Source organism: Chanodichthys erythropterus, chromosome 3, assembly GCF_024489055.1.
Source record: "Chanodichthys erythropterus isolate Z2021 chromosome 3, ASM2448905v1, whole genome shotgun sequence".
Classification (NCBI taxonomy): Eukaryota; Metazoa; Chordata; class Actinopteri; order Cypriniformes; family Xenocyprididae; genus Chanodichthys; species Chanodichthys erythropterus.
In genome coordinates, this window is record NC_090223.1 from 40,441,975 (window position 1) to 40,465,316 (window position 23,342).

The following is a 23,342-nucleotide window of genomic DNA, read 5'->3' on the forward strand; positions in this document are numbered from 1 at the left end:
CCCTATTCTCTTAATGAGTAATGGGCGTAACGTTCAATAAACCAATCAGAGTGTCATCTCCCATTCCCTTTAAGAGCGAGATGCGCTCGCGCCATGGCGGATTGTTATTTACATAGCGGAATTTGTTGGCGATGAGTCAGTTAATATATATGTGTGTGTATTGGCACGATTGTTCAATTAATTAGCCAATTTCGTTCATCATTATAAGTAGTAATAGGCTGAATTGAAAATAGGTAGCCTAATTCTAAGACACGCAATGACTATTCATCATTACATTTTTATATTTATGTAGCCTACACAATAATATTCTTTTACACTGTAATCCTTCTGTTTTTAATATTTGGCATGTTTGTGTGATGCGTATCCCTGTGTGTAATAAGCAAAGTCAACGCGCACTGTGGACGCACCCAGAGGCGCAGTTTCTACCAACGCGCTCTAACAAAAAAATATTGTGCCATTGACTTTAGACTTTAGACCAGGTTTGAGTTGGTCTATGGCACAGTCTATTTTCAGCTCCTTAAAATAGCAATGCGCCGGCAATGCGGCTGAACACAGCTCTTTTTTAGACCAGCACGCCCATGGGCGCACTAACTGGTGCAAATGCATTTACTAATTTAAGGACGTGGCGCTGAACGGGAAAAAACGAACGGCGCCGGACGCAAACTAGCAAACACATTTGCGCTGCGCCTTGCGTCGCATTGCGCCGGGTGTATTCTAGGGCCCTGTATCTCACAGTTGTGACTTCATGTCTCACAACTGCATCTTAATCCAGTCAACACGTGAGATCGTGCGATAATCACAGTGATATCACACGATTCTCATACTGTGATATTCAAAATGGTCAATATGAGTTCAAAATGTTGAGCAGTGACATCACACCATTCTCGTACTGTGATACTCACAATGTGAGTAATATGTGAGCTCACTGTGAATTCAAAATGTTGAGCAGGTTGAGAGGAGGTGGTTCAAATGTTGGTCACTGGGGGGACAGACTTATACTTCCTGTTTCTCAACACTGGAAAAATGTGGATACTGCAGGATTTGTTAGCAAACCGTTTGTGCTGTATACTGCGTGGAATTGTTACACTGGAGAAATGGTGAGTGGTCTCTTTAATTGCTATTCACATACACTCATACGATATTATATTGCCAGTATGCACTGTGTCCTGGCCCTGTGTTAGCAGAGCACATGGCCAGGTACATATAGAAACACCTGGCTTCAGCAATCACACCTGTAATCAAACTGATTGCATTGACAAATTGCTCTCTGTGCTTCAGGATGTACCAAGTCTTTTCAAGAGGAGAAAGAACTAGATGTTAACAAGTGAAAAGAAGTCCCCAACACAACACCAAAATCTGAATGTATCCGTCAAATAGAAATATTTGTGTCAAATGCCAACACCAGGCTGAAAAGAATACAAAATAAACAAGGAAACTGAATTTTTGAAATATTTTGCTGATGAAAATAAAATATGAACTTCTCCATGATGTTTGCGAATGAACTGACCAATATTAGAGAAATTTTCGATCACAGTGAATTCACACTAAACTAACAGAATGAGAGTTTAACACAATGATATCATTACCTTGTTTGCTCTCCTATTTATTCTCCTTGTGTTTGCAGTCCTGGATCGTTGTTTGTAGAATGTCTCCTTGTGTTACTTCCTGGTCAAGTCCAAGTCGGAGTCAAGCCTTGTTTTCCCCCTTGGGGTAGTTTTGTTTGTTTTTGTTTAATTTTTATTAATAATAAAAAGCCTATTTCTCATTGCAATTGAGTCCTCACCTCATCCTTCCACCACCCAAACCTGACAGGTCATGGTGAGATCACTGTGAGATCAAATTGTTGACTGGGAATCTCACAACGTGACTTTATTTCATATTTTAACCTATATTTCACAATTACTTGAACTAAAGAAACATGAAAAAGAACAAAATAAGGGTACGTTTACGCGACAACGATATGGTTAAAATGGAGAAGTTTTTCCTTTGAGACACCATTGTCAAAACGATCCCCATTCATACTAATCTGTGAAAATGACTAAAAACGCTGTATTCTAGCATTAAATGCAGATGAAACACTATAGACTGAACATGTACTGCGCATGTGCTTGACGTCATCGTTTTCACAGATTTGCGGAGACCGTTTTCAAAAACTTGCACTTTGAAATCTGTTTTCAAAAGTTTGTGTTTTCAGGCCACCAAAACGCTAGTGTCATGTAAATGAACGGCCAAAACACATAAAAAGTTTTCCATTTTTAGCTGAAAACGGTGTCGTGTAAACGGCCCCTGAATCCGATATTTCCATTCATTAACTTAAGAATGAAAGAGCGCCTTGTCTATCTAAAAGAGACCATAAACTTTTCCATTACAGCCTATGGTTTTACCAACGCCACTAACCAATCAAACTGACTTGAATTCATGGAGAACATTTAGGTCTCCATTGGAATTTTCTCTAGGAATAACATCAACTCCCCACATACAGAGCGCAGTCATAACAAGCTCAAAGGAGCAATGCATACATAAATGTAATTGGGTCTCCTGAAATAAGAGCAGAAAAACCTCCAGAGGAAAACACCAGCACACTTTTATTCCGGGCTCCTGTCTAAGTCTGGGGTACTAATGTATTATTGAGAGAAGATGAACTACGGTGTATCATCCATAACCACAACCTCTTGGAGCTTCATTGGAGAATTCTTCACTGACAGTCCCTGTCAGCACAGATGGTGAGTCTGCCTAATCTCCCCCAGCAGATGCACAGCAGCATTAATCATAAAACAGGATGTTAAATGAGGAATTAACTCCTTCCTTTCCCTCCTGCTCTGTGGAATAAATCCCCCCCTTTGCACTCAAGATCTGTATGACATCCGCCTGAATCCCTTTAGAGGTCAGAGCGATATCTGATGTATACCAGCCATCAATAATCAAACGCTGGATTTGTGTCTGGTAAATGAGTTTAGTCACACTAACCTGCTGACCGACTGCAGGTGCACCACACTAAAAGCAAATGGCAAGCAATATTGCACGCCGGAGAGAATTAGCGATCTCATTACAGCACCGTTGTAACAAACTAACAGTCGTGGAGCATTAGCCATCTTCAAAGGCTTAATTTGGAAGGCTTCACTAATATGCTTGGCAAAAAATAATTGAAGAAGATCTGCTTCATTGGCCAACAGAGGTACATAAAAAAGTCATCCAATGAATTAAGATTCAGCAACAGACCAAACAGCTAGCTGTCTAAACAACAGCCATAGAAGTAAATACAGAATGTGATTAGATTTGACAAATGGGCTGCTAAGCTGGGGTTATGCCGTGTGACCCGATCTGGTCAAAATCCCAGTGAATTATGGGACAGTGGTCTAAACTGAATAATGTGCGAGTGTACATCTTCTACCAGTTTGAATAATGTGAAAGATAACTACTTCATGATTAAACGGATATTATAGAAAGGATTATGCTGCAACTGTCAATCATAGTTTCAGTGTTATTTTACGAAAATACGATACACAGCTACTTACCTTCCGTTGCCCTGCATTGAGTCGGAGTGGGTTGAGGAAGGGGTCAAAAATCATTCGACTGGTTTCGATGTTGACAGGCGACTGTCTCTTCCCAATCGCGCACAGGTTCCAGGCAGTGTTAACTAGTCCCCAGAAAGATGGCACTAGTAAAATAGAAACATAAAAAGTGAAGTTCAGAGCATTTGCTTTAAATTTCAGCAGTAGACTGTCGCATTTGCCATTTTGTAATGAATCATGATCTTATTGGCGGGGGGTATGTCTGGGATTATCTCAAATAGCTCATGCCAAATTTCCTCCTTTCGCCCCATCCATGGTGTAGATGTTATTTCTGAGTTTGGATCTTGTGGTTGATAAGATCCTTTGAGACATCCTTTTGACAAGCAATCAATTTTACCACTTAATTAACAGGCGCAGCGCCAGTTCTCTTTTGAGGTCATTATTGTGCTTCCAAATGAAAGAACTGAATGTTAATGCGTTTCGCTTCGCAAAAACAAACTCGTGGGAAAAAAAAAGAAACACAGATGGAATTAGTCACATTAGCCACACAGCCAAAGGACATACTTGACCTTATATGATTAATTTATTCTCTGAGATGTTTCACAGTCCTAAAACAGTAAACAACTTTATTGCTGATTGCAATGAAACTTTTATTAGTTCATTGAACCTCAAACCTCATATTTGTTGTATCGAAAATGAATATGACTGATCAAGGGAGGAGGCCCGACACATAGTCTTTAAAAGGATATTTCAGGTAAAAATGAAAGTTCAGTCATGTTGTTCCAAACCTTTCTATCTTCTGTGAAACAACAAAATACAACATTGGAGACCATTGACTTCAATTGAGACTTTTTTCAAAATTTGTTCTGCAGAAAAAAAGAGTTATAGAGTTTTGAATGACATGAGGGTGAGCAAATCATGACAGACTTTTATATTTGAACTATCCCTTTAATGGAATCCAGCATGAGGCTAGTGACAGGAGAGCGAGAGCAGATGTTAATGTGACCCTGACCTCCACACTGGCCACGTCAACCTCTTTAGATCACTAAGAGCTTGGATGCTTCAATGCAAAGAGTATCATCTTTTGTCCCCATAGGCTGAGATTATAAACAAATTTATCCAGCATGATCCGCCTGATTTTCCTCTCATCATGCCTGGCTCTGTGGGAGTGAAACCGGACTACGTGATGTGTTGCCGTATTAAATCAGAATAAGAAAATGCATTAGATACAATGAATCTGCTATACTAGGAATCTGTGGAATAACACAAGCTCTGTTCCTTCGAATGCATGAAAGCTATTTACGTGCTATTCGCTTATTTTCAGCATCTCTTTGTACAGTGACCTAAATAAATGATTGTTTCCAAAACTGTGATCTAACTAAGGTGTAATCCTGCTTTTGTCTGGCAACCTAACAGCCACTGAGCTCATTACGTGGAATTGGTTTTTATTTTTTTCACTTCTCAAATGCCTCTTTCTATGGTTTCTTAAATGTCAAGGACAGACAGAATATGCAACTGCTTATAAAACTGTAGGAGGAACGAGTAAGAAATTTGTGCTTATTTAAAAAGTAGGCTCAGCTCAGGTCATAAGTTTGTCAGACACTAGTTTTGTCATCTTGGACTGGAAAATGGAGAAATACAAAAACTAATTCTGAACTAAATATAAACATATATTTCATGTTTGTTTGTTTTTCCCTCAAAACAGGCATAATTTTATTCAATTCCATACTTTTAGATGCACCAATATTCAGATTCTGGCTGCTAATTATTTTCATGTTATGGCTGTTGACTAATGGTCAATAGCTGAGATTAAAATTTTACAATTTTAAAAATTCTGGGTTAAGAACAACCCAAGTTGGGCTGAAAATGGACCAAACAGTGATTGGGTTAAATGGGCAGTTTTATTTAACCCAACTATTGTTTAAAAATTGCTATATGGCTGGATTAAAATGAACCAAAAATAGGTTGGAAATTAAAAATCAGACACATAATTACTAGAGGAAACAACACACTAAAAAATGCTGGGTTAAAAACAACCCAAGTTGGGTTGAAAATGGACAAACCCAGCAATTGGGTTGTTTTAACACAGCAGTTGGGTTAAATGTTTGCCCAACCTGCTGGGTAATTTTATTTAACTCAACTATTGTTTAAAAATTACTGTATTGCTTAATTAAAATTAACCCAAAGTATGTTGGAAATGAACATTTATTAATGTTCAATGAATAATTATTAAACAATAAACATTTATTAAATTGCTTATTAATAATTTATATTAATAAACTATTAAACTATTAAATTTAAATTAATAAAATATTAAAGCTTATTAATAAACATTCACCTTTTGTCTATTATTGTTGTCTCTAATTGCATCTGGTTTTTAATTTCCCAACATATTTTGGGTTCATTTTAAGTTAGCCATATAGCAATTTTTAAACAATAGTTGGTTTAAATAAAACTACCCAGCAGGTTGGGCAAACATTTAACCCAACCGCTGGGTTAAAACAACCCAATCGCTGGGTTTGTCCATTTTCAACCCAACTAGGGTTGTTTTTAACCCAGCATTTTTTAGAGTGAATAATAATCAAAAGGTGAACATTTATTAAATAAGCAATTTGATAAATGTTTATTGTTTGGTAATTATTCATTAAACATATTAATAAATGTTCATTTCCAACATATTTTGGGTTCATTTTAAGCAAGCAGTACAGTAATTTTTAAACAATAGTTGAAATAAATAAAACTACCCAGCATGTTGGACAAACATTTAACCCAACCGCTGGGTTAAAACAACCCAATCACTGGGTTTGTCCATTTTCAACCCAACTTGGGTTGTTTTTAACCCAGCATTTTTTATAGTGTACAATATTTTGTCTAAATAAATGAAGAAAAAAAAAAAAAAAAATTTTAAACATTACAAAACTAATATCTATTTTTTTTTATGCTAAAAATTAATTTAGGCATCACAACATCATAATGTACAGTATGAAAAATGGAAGATTACATTTAATGGCATTATTAAATTATTAGTGTTTTTAAAGATGAATGTTTAGTAAGTATTAGATTACAGTAAAGGTAATCTAAATGTAAAAATAAAGAAATTGTGTGTGAACAATTAAGCATCCAATATCACATATGTCTGGTAAGGATTGATTTTGAAATATTTTAAAATATCTGATACTGGCCGATAAACAATATGGTACAGATATATTGTGCATTCTTTTTTTAAAGAGAGACAAGACAAAAAAAAGTGAACAACTCTATAACAGACCATGCATTCAATAAAATAAATAAAAATAACAGCAGCAGTCTGAGTTTATGTTTGAGTGTGTATTTTTATCTGAACTCTCTCTGAATCCATTGTTAAGGTCAGCAGAGCGTTTTGAGCTCTGATGCTAACAGTCTGTTCTATCCAGAGTGATATAATGATTTTGCTGTAGCAATTGATGAGTGCTAGACAGATGGCACCCTCATCCTCAGGGATCTGTGCCAGATTTGGCTCTGGATTCAATACATTAATGAGAACTCTCTCAAACTGCTTTTTAGGTATGACAAGGGACAAATACATCAACTTAACAGTGTACAGCACAATGCAAGGCTGAGCGCTGATGTTACGTCATACTGAAAGCTGCATAACGTCTTAAATATGTAAGAAGCACATTCATTCTAATGCCACAAATATTTATTTTCTTACATTTTCTCTTGGCTTTACATGTTTCTGCAACTGATAATTTATTAATTAAACAGTGCAGTTTTCCAGATGAAGAGAAAGACATTAAAAGGTTTTGTTTCGTTCAGATTTGTTTACACAATGTTTAGTTTATAGCTGAACATATGCATTTAATTAATGGTGAATTGTTTCTTCATTCTCGCTAATAGTAGCACATAAATGCAATCACCCGAAACGTTAGCCCAACACTTAATTATTGCTTATTTTTTAAGTGTTAAAAGCAAGCAAAAAGCTTTCCACTTTATATTGTTGAGTTTTTGAAGGTATTCTCTTATGTTCAGTATTTATCCAAAAAAACAGTATAACATGTGAAATACTCTTACCATTTCAAAATAACTGTTTTCAGTTTTGACATATTTTGAAATGTAATTTATTCCTGTGAAAGCAAAGCTAGTCGCATGATCCTTCAGTAATCATTCAAATATGCTGATTACACATACATACACACTGTCTTTGATTTTGTTTGTGAAATATAACATGTTGTTTTTTGTGCAAGTGAGACAAGTTTTCACCATGCATTTCAAAAGCAGAACATCTCATGAAGCAGCTTCAGCATAACCCTCAGGAGAACAGAAGAGATGTTCTCAAGCAATTAACAATGTAGGAACTTTCTGCCACAGCTATGTAAGCATATAATGAGCATGTGCCCAAAACAGGACAGAAATATTAATTCATGAATATGCACACATTAAAGAGAATTTATATCTCACTGGAGTGAAATGAAGTCCATGACTGAAAATAGCCAATGCATGTCAATCATGAGACTTTTTGGCATATCACATTCAACTGATAAGACAAAATTATAAAAGGAAAAAGGGTTTCTTCCTCCTAAACTCAAATTAGTCTCTCAAAACTCTTAAAATAAAACCATTTTCAAACCATAGGCCATGTTAATTTTACGATATGAAAGACAATTTGTGCGGCTGACATGATCAAAGTGACTGAGAGTTACTTTTATTTCTTGTTGTAAGTATGAGGAATTAATCATAAATGCACTTAAAGCTGATAAGATCATTTTAGTGGTAAATACTTCATCCTAAAAAGTGTAAAAGCTGCCTCTGTGGTGCTTTCAGAACATTTCTTTTTTTTCTTTCTTTTTTCTTTTTCTTTGTTTTTTTTGTTTGTTTGTTTGTTTGTTTGAGCATCCGACTGATATTTCAGTTTTTCTTTTTTAATAAATCTGCAAAAATGTCAACAATTCTGTGTTTTTCTGTCAATATGGGGTGCTGTGTGTACATTAATGAATGTAAATTAAAAAACTAACTTAAATGATTTTAGCAAATGGCTGCAATATAACAAAGAGTGAAAAAATTAAGGTTGGTACACTAGTTTTGTCATCTTGGACTGGAAAATGGAGAAATACAAAAAATAATTCTGAACTAATTGAACATATTCCTATATTTCATGTTTGTTTGTTTTTCCCTAAAAACAGGCGTAATTTATTCAATTTCCATACTTTTAGATGCACCAATATTCAGATTCTGGCTGCTAATTATTTTCATGTTATGGCTGTTGACTAATGGTCAATAGCTGAGATTAAAATTTTACAATTTTAAAAATGCTGGGTTAAAAACAACCCAAGTTGGGCTGGAAATGGTCCAAATGGTTGATTGGGTTAAATGGGTTAAATAACCCAAGCGGTTGGGTTAAATGGGCAGTTTTATTTAACCCAACTATTGTTTAAAAATTACTATATGGCTGGATTAAAATGAATCAAAAATAGGTTGGAAATTAAAATTATAATTACTAGAGGAAACAATTGCTGCGTCCCAATTTGCCTACTTATACTACGTCCTAAAAGTATGTACTGTTTTTGTAAAGACAAAGTACATACTTTTGAGTGTGTAGTAGAAGAGTATGCAAGTTTTGGGACATACTACCTCGTCCTAACTGCGTCTTTAACGGACGTTCTGCTGCTTAGTTACTCAACCTGTAACTGTTTAAACTACCCTGTCAATCATCTTGTCACAGTTAAAATCCTCCACATTGAATTAAATTTATTTTCCTACCGTTTCGGAGAGAAATGTAGTCGCACGTTGATCTGCCAGTCATGGGTCTTTCATGCAGAGAACTCTCCTCATCTTTGCATAATGATGCATTTAAAAGTTAATGACCAAACACATCGTTATAAAAGTTCACAATGCTGTTGCAGATGAAATATAATGTGGATAACATTCAAAAAATATCTTTTTGACAGGTTAGACACTGCTTATTAATCATTCAAGCCCCTTTATCTTAACCGTCGTACCTCGCACGTCCGTCATGTTTGTAGTTTTTATACACTTTTTATTCGTATTTGTAGTTCTAATCGAATCCTCGTCCACAGCGCAATGTATTATGGGCAATATTAGCCGTTAGAAGTGTGCACGGATCAGCACTTCGAATTCTAACCGGAAAAAGTAGACCATCCGGGTATCTTTGGAATACTCATTTCAACATACTACGATTTGGGACATACTAATTCTTTTTTCGAATACTATTTAGGACGCATAGTATGCGAATTGGGACGCAGCAAATAATAATCAAAAGGTGAACATTTATTAAATAAGCAATTGGATAAATGTTTATTGTTTGGTTATTATTCATTAAACATATTAATAAATGTTCATTTCCAACATATTTTGGGTTCATTTTTAAGCAATCAATACAGTAATTTTTAAACAATAGTTGAAATAAATAAAACTACCCAGCATGTTGGACAAACATTTAACCCAACCGCTGGGTTAAAACAACCCAATCACTGGGTTTGTCCATTTTCAACCCAACTTGGGTTGTTTTTAACCCAGCATTTTTTTATAGTTTATAATATTTTGTCTAAATAAATGAAAAAAATATTTAGGCATCACAACATCATAATGTACAGTATAGAAAATGGATATTCAATTTGAGATTTTCTTTTTCTTGTTTTTTGTTTGAGCATCCGACCACAACAATCCGGCAAACGTCAACCAATGGCGGTCGGGGTTATCTGTTTGCCTGAGCAATGGCAGACAAGGGGAGTGTTTGGAGAACCTGTTTTGAAAAAATAACAATTGTTTTCATTTCATTTGGTGGTGCAGAAATGTTACACTTCACCTACACTACGCCTAATATTTTTTTCAAAAAGATCAGATTTAACCGTAACTAATATATTCTTAGACAAGTGAACAAGTGTCACAAGCGCTTAAGGCAAACACTAAAGTTTAAAAGATTACTACTAAACTGCTGCCTTTAGTATTCTCAGAACCATTTGGACAAGCAAAAGAGTGTTTTACTTGTGAGGACTGTCTTGAAATGAATCTGACATGCTCTGGGAAAGGAATGATGTTTGCTCTTTGAATGCTTTCTCGTCTTCTTTCTTTTATAGTCCCTTTTAAGTCTCAAGGACATTTATGCAATATAAATCCAGAGAGTTTTTCTCCCTTGCAGAACACTTAATAAAGAGGTAAATTTATGTGCAATACATATATTTATGAGTTGCTATAGGGCTTACTTGATATCCCTTACAACTATGATTGATTCTGCTGCACTGCTATGTCCTTGTAAGTAGATCTAGCGTAACTTTTTGTGAAATATAAAGACCCTTCTTTTTGAATAAGAAATTGTAGGAATATCTTCTTTCTCAAAAGATTTTAAGCATACTAAACAGAAAATACCAAAGAAAATCCTTGTTAGTGTTCAAAGGGTTTCTTTGCTGGTTACATACATTACTGACTGACTACATAATTAAGTACTTTGAATAAAACTCATAAAGTGTCTCAGACCTCTGCTTCAATAGTAAGCATTAATCAGTTGAGACCACAAGCTGTAAAAATAGATTAAGCTATAACCAGGCCCACACGGGATCTGCGCCTGCAGAACAAGATATACAGAAAATTAATTCATCCAGTGTTCTACGCATGCATGTTCAACTATTAAATATACTAGCTAATTTGATTATTATTACATTTTACAATGAATTCTTTGAATTCTACAGATTTTGTATCAGAAAAAGTCACAAGACTGTTAACCTCTATTCAAAGGTTTGAGGTCACAAAGATTTTTAAATGTTTTTGATCTAAATCTGTTTTGCTCACCAAGTCTACATTTATTTGATTAAAAGCACAGTAAAACTGTAAAGTTTCAAGATATTATTACAATTTATGTTTTCTATTTGAATATATTTTAAAATGTAATTTATTCCTGTCATTGCAAAGCTGAATTTTCAGCAGTCATTACTCCAGTCTTCCATGTCACATGATCCTTTAGAAATCCTAAAGCATTATCATATTATTAATATTAACATCATTAATATGATATTAATATTTTAATAGTAATATCATATTATCAATGTTGAAAATGGTTGTGCTGATTAATGTTTTTTGTGGAAACCGTGATATATTTTTTAAATAGAAAATCAGAAGAACAGTACTGATATGAAACAGAATATTTTTGTAACAGTGTAAAAGTCTTTTTCACTTTTGATGTGTTTAATGCATATTTTGTTGAATAAAAGTACACTTTAAAAACCAGTGTCTGGTAACAGATTACAAGTAAATCTGAATTTCAAAAGACACACACTGTAAACCCTAACTCTCAAAATACTTAATTCGTTTGAGTAGGACAAACTTAAACTAAACAAATTAGTTCAGTTAAATTAACTGTTATGAGTATTTAAAACTTTCTTTTTTGAGTTCACAGCACTGACATATTTCAAGTAAACTAAACTGTTTTGCCCATGCTTTGCCCATGGCACTCGAAAGGAAAAGGAAATGCTAAAATCAAGTGTTATATAATGTTTTTTTGTGCAAGATTAATGGTAAGGGAGATTTAGTAGTGATTCATGTTTTGTTATGCTAATTTAGATGAGTTGGTCATGGTGACAAGTGCACTGTAAAACTGAACAGTGAAATTAATTAAATGAAATTAGTTTGTTTCACTCAAATAATAATAAAAGTTCATTGTACTTAACAGAAAAAAAGTTGTGTGAACTCAAAATTTCATTGTAGCTAGGTGAAGTTAATATGATTGAGTTGAGTTGCAGCAGATTTCTAATTCCCAGCATGCTTTGCATCAGACTGTATAAATGTTGAAATTAAGTGTTATTTTGTGTGTTTTTGCATAAGATTAACATAGGGAGATATAATTTAGTGATTAATGTTGTGTTATGTTGTGATTTCCAGGGGTTCTGTTATGTTAGTTTTGTAGGGTTACCACTGTGGTGAAGAGTAGACCATTGTGGTTAGGTTGAGGATGGGCTGCAAAATACTGTATGTTGTTTGATTACATACATGCAAGTATATATTGACAGTAATTGCGTCCCAAATGACGCACTATACACTATGCACTTCTACACTATGTACTTGTGCACTATGCACTCATCCATGTAGTGTGTGAATTATATAAGGTTATTTTGTCATTTAACAACGGAGTCCGATCCTCCCTTCCCCCTCCACTACGTAATTAAATCTGCGACAGTTGAGTGCATGAAGTGTCCAACATTCCACACTTCGTTTTTTCCGTTAATTTAGTGCATCATCCGGGTATTTAAAGTGCACTTTTTATTTTTGGAATTTTCTGTGTGAACGCACTACTCGCACCATTTATACTTAAAAACGTCATAGAATAGTGCATAAGTACGCCAATTGGGACGCACCTAGTCTCTTTGATAGTTATAATAGCATGTGTTTTTTGCTAACTAACATTTAATTTGATTTATATTACATTTAATGTAAATTAACTATATGTACTTGAGTGGGGCAAGGCTGAGAACTGTGGGAGCGAAGGAATGCCAGTCATGTGACTGTTAATGAGAGACACCTGTGCACCACACTGGCCTTGCTCCACTTCCATGGCTCTTGGCCCCGCCCCGCCCCACTTGTCACAAAAAAATTAAGTTCTAATAACTTAAAAAAAAATAAGTTAGTTAACTTATAATGTTTCAAGGTAATAAGTTTCCTCAAATGTTTTGAGTATTCTGAACTTATTGAGTTTTACAGTGCAGAAATAGGCATGGTTAGGTTTGCTGCAGTAGTCGATTACATTACAGTACATCAGATTTCACTTCTCACGTAAAGATAGTAAGGATGACTGAAGAGAATTTGGTGTGCAAAAGATCCTTAGCATTATTGACAAATATCTTATCTTGTAAAATGTGTGGTCAGTACCGCCGCTCCCTATACACAGAGTACGCGTGATCACAAATTCAAAAGTGAAAGTAAAAAAGTGAGCGCGCATTCAAAAGCCATTTTAATACCCCGCATATTGATAGTGGCTGATGGATATTATAGCTCTAGACTAAATGTGAGCATGCATTTACTCAAAATGAATAAAAACAGTGAATTGCAATCCCAGAATATTATGCAAAACTGCAATAATTAAATATGCTAAATTACACAAATATATATTATGTATTTAATCTCACTTTATTAACCAATTTTTTTGCTGCTGACCTTCAATGATCCAATTTTACCATACTAATAAGCAAAAATGACTTTAGATAAACATCACATTTATGTTTATTTTTTTTTTATTGGTGAAGAAAGAGTGTTGAACTTTCTTCTCCTGTGAGAACTTTCTCCTCCAGAATGCCAGCAGCTGAAAAGGTTTATTTAAGCTATGCCATCTGTACAGGAGTGAATTTGCATTTCCTTCAGCCTGAGGCTAATTCATTTCACTTTTGGTATGAAAGGGCCTCTACATTTGCCAAAAAATAACTTTTTTTGTTATTTAAAAACAAACAAGCAAGCAGCCCAAGTGAGAAAAAGTAGCGCAAAAGTAATGTAAAACATTACTTTCCATTAAAAGTAGTAATGGAATAAGTTTGTTTTTTAGGGAGTAACGCAGTATTGCAACACATTACTTTTAAAAGTAACTTTCCCCAACACCAATGAAAACTGTAAGCAAAACAAAGATTGTTGGAGTACGTTTTACAAGAAAATACTGTTTCAGTCTTTCTTTATCAAAATATCTTGTTTAATCCAATGTCTTGCTGTTTCTTTGTAATTGGGTCAATGACGTGATGGTTAATTTTTTTTTTTTTTTTTTTTTTTTTTTTGTCCAAAGGCCTAATTAATAATCCAAAAGAATCCAAAAGGTTTTAATTATATTTTGCTACATATAAAGGTATTGTGTCAAAAGGTCATTTGGTTTAACCTTCCAAAGGCCAATAAAGCCATTTCATTGTGATTAAAATATCTTAAAATGTAATTAATCTATATATTTTTTTATTCTGGCATGATTTTATAACATCACATATCAACATAGTGTTTGGAGCTCCGCACAGGACATGCAAGAAAAAAAATTAAATTGTGCACACAATTTATTAATTCGTTCCCTCAATGCGCATGATTTATAAATCGAGGGAACAAAATAGTAAATTGTGCACACATTTTAGTAAATCGATGGAATGAATTAGTAAATCATGCACATGATTTAGCCTACTATTTTTTACCTGCATGTCATGTCCGGGGCTCCCTAATAGTGCAACATGGTATTAAAATTCTATGTAGAAGTCGTTGCTTTGTTATAAAAAATAATTTAATTGATGTCATTTGGACTAACCGATATAAAGGGACCATTTTGGATCAAGTCATGTGGTCAGTATCATATGAGAGGATGTGACATCATTCAGACACCTGCAAAGGAGCACATGATTGTGAAGCAAAGTAACTAACTCTCTTTTAACTATTTGAAAAATTCATGTTTTCACTTGCTCATACGCATGTCCCAGAACATCAGGTCATTCAGTACAACCGCTATAAAACATGGAAAATGTTGTAATATTTTAAAAACTTGTACTAAATATAAAATGTTTGATTGTTCTTTTGCTAGCTAGCTAGCTAGATATCATCTTGTTAGCATTGTTTGAAAATATCATTCGGTAAAACCAAAAGTGTCATTTTTTTTACACTTTTAAAAACCTTATTTGTCAATGACTTAATTATTAGTAAAAATTTACTAGTAATTTCTGAGTAAAAATGGTCTCAAAGTAAGTCCTAGTAAATTTCAGTCCACTGATTTCTTTAAAAAAGCAGACTGAGAGAGTGTCTGGAAAACTTTGAAACAATCGTTATTTTTGCACACGATTCAGTTCGGTGATGCTAGTGTCACAAAAATTACACACTTCAGCTTTAAAGTTCACCTTTAAAACAACCTCTGTCTTGCATGTATCATTTACAGTTTTTTTAAATTGCTAACAAGCATTTACCAATACTTAAAACACTTTTTCTAAACTTCTAAACTTTCTTAACACAGCAACACACATACATCACACAATTAGCCAAATAGTTAATTTTCTGCCCAAAAACCATATTTTGTTAAATAAACACAAACTCTACATTTCAAAATGCTAAAAAAAAATGCTAACACTATCAAAACACAGAAAACCTGATTCAAAATAGAGTCATTCTGTCAAAACATAGCACTAGTTTTCTATCCAATATGAACATATAGTCAATCATAGTGCAATGACTGTCAAAATACTAACAGTTGATGGCATTATGAAAACTACATTACTTGTCATGTTTCAGTTCTACCTACAGAAAATATGAAATTCATAGTTTTTAAAATTCAGTTTCCTTTTACTGCAGTAAAAGTATAATGCATGCAAGCCATTCTACATTTTTGTTTGAGTGTTGAATGTGTGCATTCTTGGCAACAGAAGTGAGTCATTATTTTGTAGAATGTGCAGTAGAAAAAGAGAAGAAGAAAGTAACAGAACTGCTCAGGGCAGCTACTGGTCAAATGAGTCCCCTATGCAGAACTTCAGTGTCCCCTTTGGTTGAAATCTCTTTCTGAGGTTGGGTGTGTGGTGTTGATGTTGCCCTCATAGAGGGTGGGATGGTGTCCCCTTGGTATAGTGCCCAATGCAGACCACATATTTTGTAAATATGGAACAGTGGTAGTGGAATCATTGTAGTGAAATCGTTGTAGTATAAAGCTTTTACTGAAATAAAAACAAGAAATTGCTGACACTGATCAACAACAAATCCAACATACATGGTCTCTGGTTATTTGGAAGCTTTCTTTCCTCCACAGAATAAAAAAGCATAGAAGATTTTTGTGACTTTTTATCAAAAATATTTTTTATTTTGTATACTGTGAGTCTTTTTTCTCAGAATTGTGAGATATAAACTATGAATTGAGAGAAAAAAGTCAGAATTGTGAGATACAAAAAGCCACAATTACCTTTTTTTATTTTCTATTCATGGCAGAAATAAGCTTTCATAGGTTCTACACGTGTGAGGGGGAAAACCATATAGATGCACAATCCAGCACACATTCTTCCTCCTCTCCCATACCTCTTCTTCTCCCTTGTCCTGATCCAATTTCTCCTTTCCTCCTTCATCTAATCTTCTCCCTTACCCAGATATTATTTTCTCTCTGCTCCTCTGTGTTGCTCTTCATACACATTGAACAAATCCGATTCAAAGAGTCCTATTTTACTGTGTGTCCAAACAAATTCAACACCTGACTGTGCCTCTAACTGAGATTGGAATCTGCTATTTCTAAATATTTAAGTGAGCTGCTAATTTAAAATGCTAATCAATTCTTTCAGTATTTGTTTTATATTTATTTTCCAGTACTGCTGTTGTTGTAAAAGTATAAGTTTTATCCTATATTTAAAGATTGGATCATTGGGTTTTCATTTCTGACTTGCTATGTTTAAGCATTTGCAAATAAGATGAGAAAAATCCATGATTTTGGTATGGGGTAAGCTTACATGAAAAGAAAATGTAAGCATTTTAGAAACATGTTAATTGACTGCATTTTGTGTGAAAACGACATGAATTTTGTTAATGGTATGGCCACAACAGACGGATGTTCTGCTAAATGTGTTTAGAGATTTGAAAATGTGACTGCAGATTGGACAAAAGTATGTTAGCAATTGAAAAAAACTGTAACAATCTTATCCTCCGGTTTCACAGACTTAAACTAGTCCCAGACTAAAATGCATGTTTGAGCTGTTTTAACTGAGAGCAACTTGCACTGACATATCTTAAAATATGTCAGTGCCATTGTTTTGTCTCAAGATGCACACCAGTAATGTTCTTATTTTCTTATGCATGTTTATAAAAGCTATTAAATATCCTAATTAAACTATACGGCCTAATCCTGGCTTAATCTAAACCCTGTCTGTGAAATGGGGCCTAAAAGTATCTACTAATCTAGTGAAATGTAAGCACTATAAACTCCCCGTGTAATCTCTTAATTATAATGCAGCACGTCCAAAGTACTGTTAAATACTGTTCACGCTATTTGTGTAAAATCCACCTCCTTCACACCGTGCATACATACATTAAACGTGTGAATCAAACAGAGTAAAATATTCATTGGCACCCCAAAGTTTTTTGTCTTATACGTCAACACATAAAGCCTCTGCATATCTTGCAAGTCTTAGTGTGGCAAGCAGCGTGACTCTTGACAAGACACATTCTGCATACTCTCACACTGTTTTCTTTTCTTTTTTGAAAGGCTTACCTGGTATAAAGCTCCCTTGGACAAGATCTTTGTATGCCCACCAACCATCGTGCAGCTTTGATGACGCTGGCTGTGCTGCGGGAAAAGAAGAAATTCACACATCACTCACCCACGGCTCTTTGAACATACAGTCACACCTGTAATAGACCCCAGCTCCCCGTGGAGAGAAGTTTCTGCTGTCAAATGAGAGGATGGAGTTGTCTCTAATGCTTCAAGGCGCATTTAAAAAGTCTTTTTGAGGCAAAACTCAACGTATTTGACCAAAAAAAAAGTAGCATGCAAATTTAAAAAAAAAAAAAAAAAAAATCAATATTTGCCAAGCGCAATTGCAAGAAGAAAAAAATTTGTCAGATGACGACAGCTGCATCCTGGATCCTCTGCTCTGGGCCCTGTCGGCGTAGCTGGAAAGTAGGTCACAGAGGCAGCAGACTCCAGCATTCTGAATTCACTCTGTTATCTCACATCACTATTCCCCTCACCTCTCTCCCTCTGGCTTCAGGCTGCAGCTTGCATCATATCCACTGCCAAGTCAAGCACTCAGGGCTGCTCTTTAATACACCACACCACGGCTCTACTCTCAAGCCAGGTTGCTTTGATGTGCCCGTCCTGAACGGGGCACAGGATTGGAGCACAATTTGCTTCCACCCCAATTTATCGACATCTGTATCTAAGATATGAGAAGCTTGTGCACTTTCACTTATATGACTCATAGGAAGCTGCTATTTCTAAGGCTACAGTATCTAGAAGCATCAAGAGCCAAGGATTTGCTGCAAGTGCAGGCGCTGAGATTCATACACCGGGAGATTCGTGAAATGCTGACACTCGATTGAGCCCCGCTACCTATATATCCTCTCTGTTGTGTGTGGCTCCCCGTGCGCACTGTGAGATATTGAACTGAACATAAAAAGGCTTGTGCATTATTTTACACAGCACGTTTTTGACACGCATGAGTCACTTTGATATTATTGGCTGGAATGAGGAAAATGATCCTCATGCATTTAACCAGATGGCTTGATTTTGATTTTTCTCACACTCGCAGTCATCATCTCCTCTGTACTAGACTGGCCTCGAATCACACATCAACTTCCTTTCAAACAAATATTAAGGGCTTTTCTGTAAAAACCCTTCATGCACACATCTCACTCTTTGAAGATCTAGCTTCTGTCTGTATTTTATAGATTCCCATTCCCAGAAGGAAGGATGACGTCAAACTCAGAATTGCCAAAACAAACTGGGTACTTCAATAGTGCAGAAGAACCGGATAAACCCATAGAGAAAAGAAATTAATACTTTTGCGTTTTTCTTTTGTCACTTTTTATGTCTTTCTATATTATTTCTCAGCAGTGAAAAGCATTTTATAGTGTTTAATATTACTATAAGATGTTTGTACTCATTAGAGAAAGATTTGATTTGCTCATACTCTTCTCAGGTTTGAGAAGAGCATGACCAAAGATGAAAAGGATTGAGAACTCTGCTGAAAAGAAAGCAGTTGAAACCAGTCTAAGATGGTTTGCTCACTCTAAAAATGCTGGGTTAAATATGGACAAACCCAGGGATTGGGTTGTTTTCACCCAGCTACTTTTTTCAACCAATTTTGGATTTATATTTTTAGCCAGAAATATATTAATATAGTAAAAGGCATGTTTTTGCTCACCCCTAAATAGGGGCAAATTTGTGGGGTATTTTAAGCTAAAACTTGACCAGACCAGAGACTTATATTACATATTGTGAAAGAGGGCATAATAGGTGCCCTTTAACCCAACCTGCTGGGTTTGTCCATATTTAACCCAACTTGGGTTGATTTTAACCCAGCATTTTTTAGAGTGCTGGTCTCCCAGCCTGGTCAAACACATCTGTTGGCTGATTTTAAAGGGGTTTTGGCACTTGATTAGCCTGGCAGACCACCTTGGTCAGGCTTGGAAGCCATCTTAAACCACATTAAAGACCAGAAATCTATCTTAATCTTGTTTAAGACTATATTCTTCAAATCCCTGGTCATTCTTTCCTCAAAACATATGCTGTTGCTGTTGTTGTTGATGATGTTTTAGCCCAGAATAGCCTACAGCTATGCAGAAAATGAAATTTTTGGGAAGCAATTTTTCCCCCTCCAAATCCTTTTGTTCCATTTAAATCTTTTAATTTTTGAGATGACGACCTTGCTGGGGGAAAAAAAAAAGCCTATCTGGTCTCAAAGTCTGGTCAAATTATTCTGTGGACTGGTTTTAGAAAGGTTCTTGGTACTTTTCAGATTGGCCAAACCAGCAACACCAACATAAAACCATCAGGCTGGAAGATCATCTTAATAGCTAAAGCCTGCTTACACCAGCTAAAACTAGCAAACCATCTTTAGTCTGGCTTCAGATTTTATTTAGTTATTTATTTATTTGCTCAGCAGGGCAGTCAGTAAACAATCGCTTCAGACAATAAATATCCAGTATTTCGTTATGAGCAAAAAAATAAAAAAGGACACATTAAATGCAATGATTAATACAATAATAATTTAAAATGTGGCTTTGGATATTTATGCATTGCCAGCATTATGAAAATTCCGCTATATTAACAACAGAGCTGCCAGCAGTTAAGCATCCTGAGAGTGAGTTTTCATGTGTGAAGACAGTTTACTGTACCTTCTACAAAGACGACATTAACGTTGAGAATCAGAATGAACTCCCAAACGTGCGGCATTCTTCATTTAGTCCATCCGGTAATTAACTTGATAACACTTGGTCAAAGTCTGAAGCGTCATTCGCCGCGAGCGACGCTGACTCGCGCGCTCCCGTCACTCTCAAATATGATGAACATCGTCCTCTCCAAAAGATGCGACCCACCGCGCAGATTTACTCTAAAATTTACTAAAAGATAAACCACTTGACAGTTCACAGCGTGGAAACTTGCAAGTCCAGACACCGACCTGTCGGCTGGTATAGCGAAAACCAAATTAGACCAAACCAATGTCTTTATTCATCCTTGAGTGTGCGGTTAGGTTAAGCGTGGATGGTGTTTGCGGCGTTACCTGACGGAGCGCGCGGATCTGAGGTTTAGCGCGTGCTAATCCCCCTGCAGGCGGGGCTCGCGCTCCCGTGACGCTCGCTTGAGAATGCGGTTAGTTTTGACATCTATTCAAACTCTAATGCAATTACATTCCTGCTGGTTTGAGGCTTAACAGGATTAGAAATCATCACAGTCATGTTCGTTACTTACAAAATTAGTAACATGAGCTCGTATTAAGGAAAGCATGCAATCATTGTCTTTTATTAATCTACGTTACCACTTTATTTATTTACTAACGCAGATTTGAGTGCTAACTAACACACACGCTTTACATTAAACATTATTTAGCTCCGTAGATTTGCAGGTCTGTTGACAACACATTTTCGACAAATTAACCTTTAACAACATAATTATTAAAAGATTTTAAATATAAATACATCACTGTAAAAACATCCACAAATGCAAGACTCTTGACTCTTTTAGACAAATTTAATTCTCACATTTACATCGTACATAAACCCCCACAATACCTAAAATATGACTATGAAATTCACTAACAAGAAACACACATACATATGCACATCTCCCAACAGTGGAGCTAAACAGGCTGAATTTGAGATTAGGTCTTCTTGTCCCAATTGCATAGGCGAGGAATACTTGTGTGTGTCTGTTCACTGTTCCGTGCTGAACGATTCACATTCAGTAGCCGTTTTTTTTTTTTTTTAATCCACCTGTTTCATAAAAACGTGACCTGATGCAAGATAAAAATATATAAAGCAAGAACCGACTGAGAAGGATGAAATAGTGAGTCACATCTGGGCAACAGATTTTTAGCACTATTGGAAAGTCTGAAGAGAAAATTCAGAGGGCTACTATTTTCAGATATATAAAATCTTCACACAGATAAATGTGTAAGAACAAAAATAAAAATACAATACAGAGCTCAACAATAAGTTTACACTTACACTGATTTTACATTCACATTCATTGATGTTTAAAGGGTTAGTTCACCCAAAAATAATGTAATTTATTATTATTAATAATGCCATTTATTCCTCACCCTCATGTCGTTCTACACCCATAAGACCTTTGTTCATCTTCTGAACACAAATTAAGATATTTTTGATGAAATCCAATGGCTCAGTGAGGCCTCTATTGAGAGCAAAGCCACCAAACCTCTTAAGGTCCAGAAAGCTACTAAAAACGTATTTAAAACAGTTCATGTGAGTTCAGTGGTTCTACCTTAATGTTATAAAGCAACGAGAATACTTTTTGTGTGCCAAAAAACTAAATAACGACTTCTCAACAATATCTTGTGATGGCCGATTTCAAAACACTGCTTCATGAAGCTTTTGAGCTTTATGAATCTTTTGTTTCGAATCAGTGATTCGGATCTCCTATCAAACGGCTAAACTGCTGAAATCATGTGACTTTGGCGCTCAGATTCGATTCGTAAAGCTCAAAAGCAGTGTTTTGAAATCGGCCATCACTAGATATTGTTGAAAAGTCGTTATTTTGTTTGTTTGTTTGTTTTTTTGTTTGTTGCCACACAAAAAGTATTCTCGTCGCTTCACTGTTTCAAATATGTTTTTAGTAGCTTTCTGGATCTTGAGAAGTTTGGTGGCTTTGCTCTCAATTGACTCTTCGCAGGGAGTTTGATTGATAAGCGATCTAACCAATCAGAATGCTGAATCCGCCATTTTGTCCGACAAAGCAGACAGGAGTTATGAGATTAACCTCGGTGAACTTAAACTTGAAAAATGATGTGTACTGACGTCTTTCTACGTTTGAAACAACATTGATTCTCATGTTCATTCATGTTTATTTGATGCTATAAATGAACTAGTAGGAAGAGATGATCGATTCACGAGCCACTTGATCTGAGGCGCTACAGCAATCTGTTACGACACATTAAAGAGCCACAAAACGTTTTTTATTGTTTGAATTTCTTAAAAAAACGACACAGTTTTAAAGCTGGGGCGTTTAATATCATAAGTAACCTGCTCTGTCTTATCTGTCGACGTGTTGTCAGTGTCCTCTTTGCTCCACAATGTATTAATCACTGTGTGTGGCGTGACAGCGCCATGGCTTGTTGGACAAAGCTACAGTAACTAAGGGGGGCGGGTCTTTGCGAATGGTCAATTGAGGTCTCAGTGAGCCATCAGATTTCATCAAAAATATCTTAATTTGTGTTCTGAAGATGAACGAAGGTCTTACGGGTGAGGAACAACATGAGGGTGAGTAATTAATGACAGAATTTTCATTTTTGGGTGAACTAACCCTTTAAGGGTTAGGATTTGTGACAATTCAACAGGAACAACAATATTATCTTTTTGTCAAAATTGATAATTCCTTTGTAGTGCCGACTAATCTTAACTGCTGAGCCAGTAGAAATCCTCATTGTTGAGCTCTCCATACATAATACATGTATTCAGTTGAAAAACAATAAAAAAATAAACATCAAAACAGAAATCTTACACAGAGTCTTCTGTATAATCAATTCATATCAGGCAGTTTTGAATGAACATGTTCAATTATATCTGATATCCAATCCAATCAGGTAGTCAGTTGCGTTGATTCAGATGATAAATATCTGTAAACATCCATTCCACTGTCTAAGAGAGACAGTTTGACAGTGCATTCATCAGTAGTACTGTTTCTTTTCAGTCCAG

General features: G+C 35.5%; 1 protein-coding gene across 1 annotated transcript in view; it reads right to left on the minus strand.

The window, feature by feature from the left end:
* ca10b (carbonic anhydrase Xb) overlaps positions 1-20,364 on the minus strand; it is a 28,588-nt gene extending 8,224 nt beyond the window's left edge. Inside the window, exons 1-3 of the mRNA XM_067375430.1 lie at positions 20,307-20,364; positions 17,680-17,754; positions 3,516-3,658 (exon numbers count right to left, since the gene is read on the minus strand). Coding sequence (XP_067231531.1) covers positions 3,516-3,658; positions 17,680-17,754; positions 20,307-20,364 — 276 coding nt within the window. The remainder of the gene's footprint in view (positions 1-3,515; positions 3,659-17,679; positions 17,755-20,306) is intronic.
* Between the last annotated feature and the right edge of the window lie 2,978 nt (positions 20,365-23,342).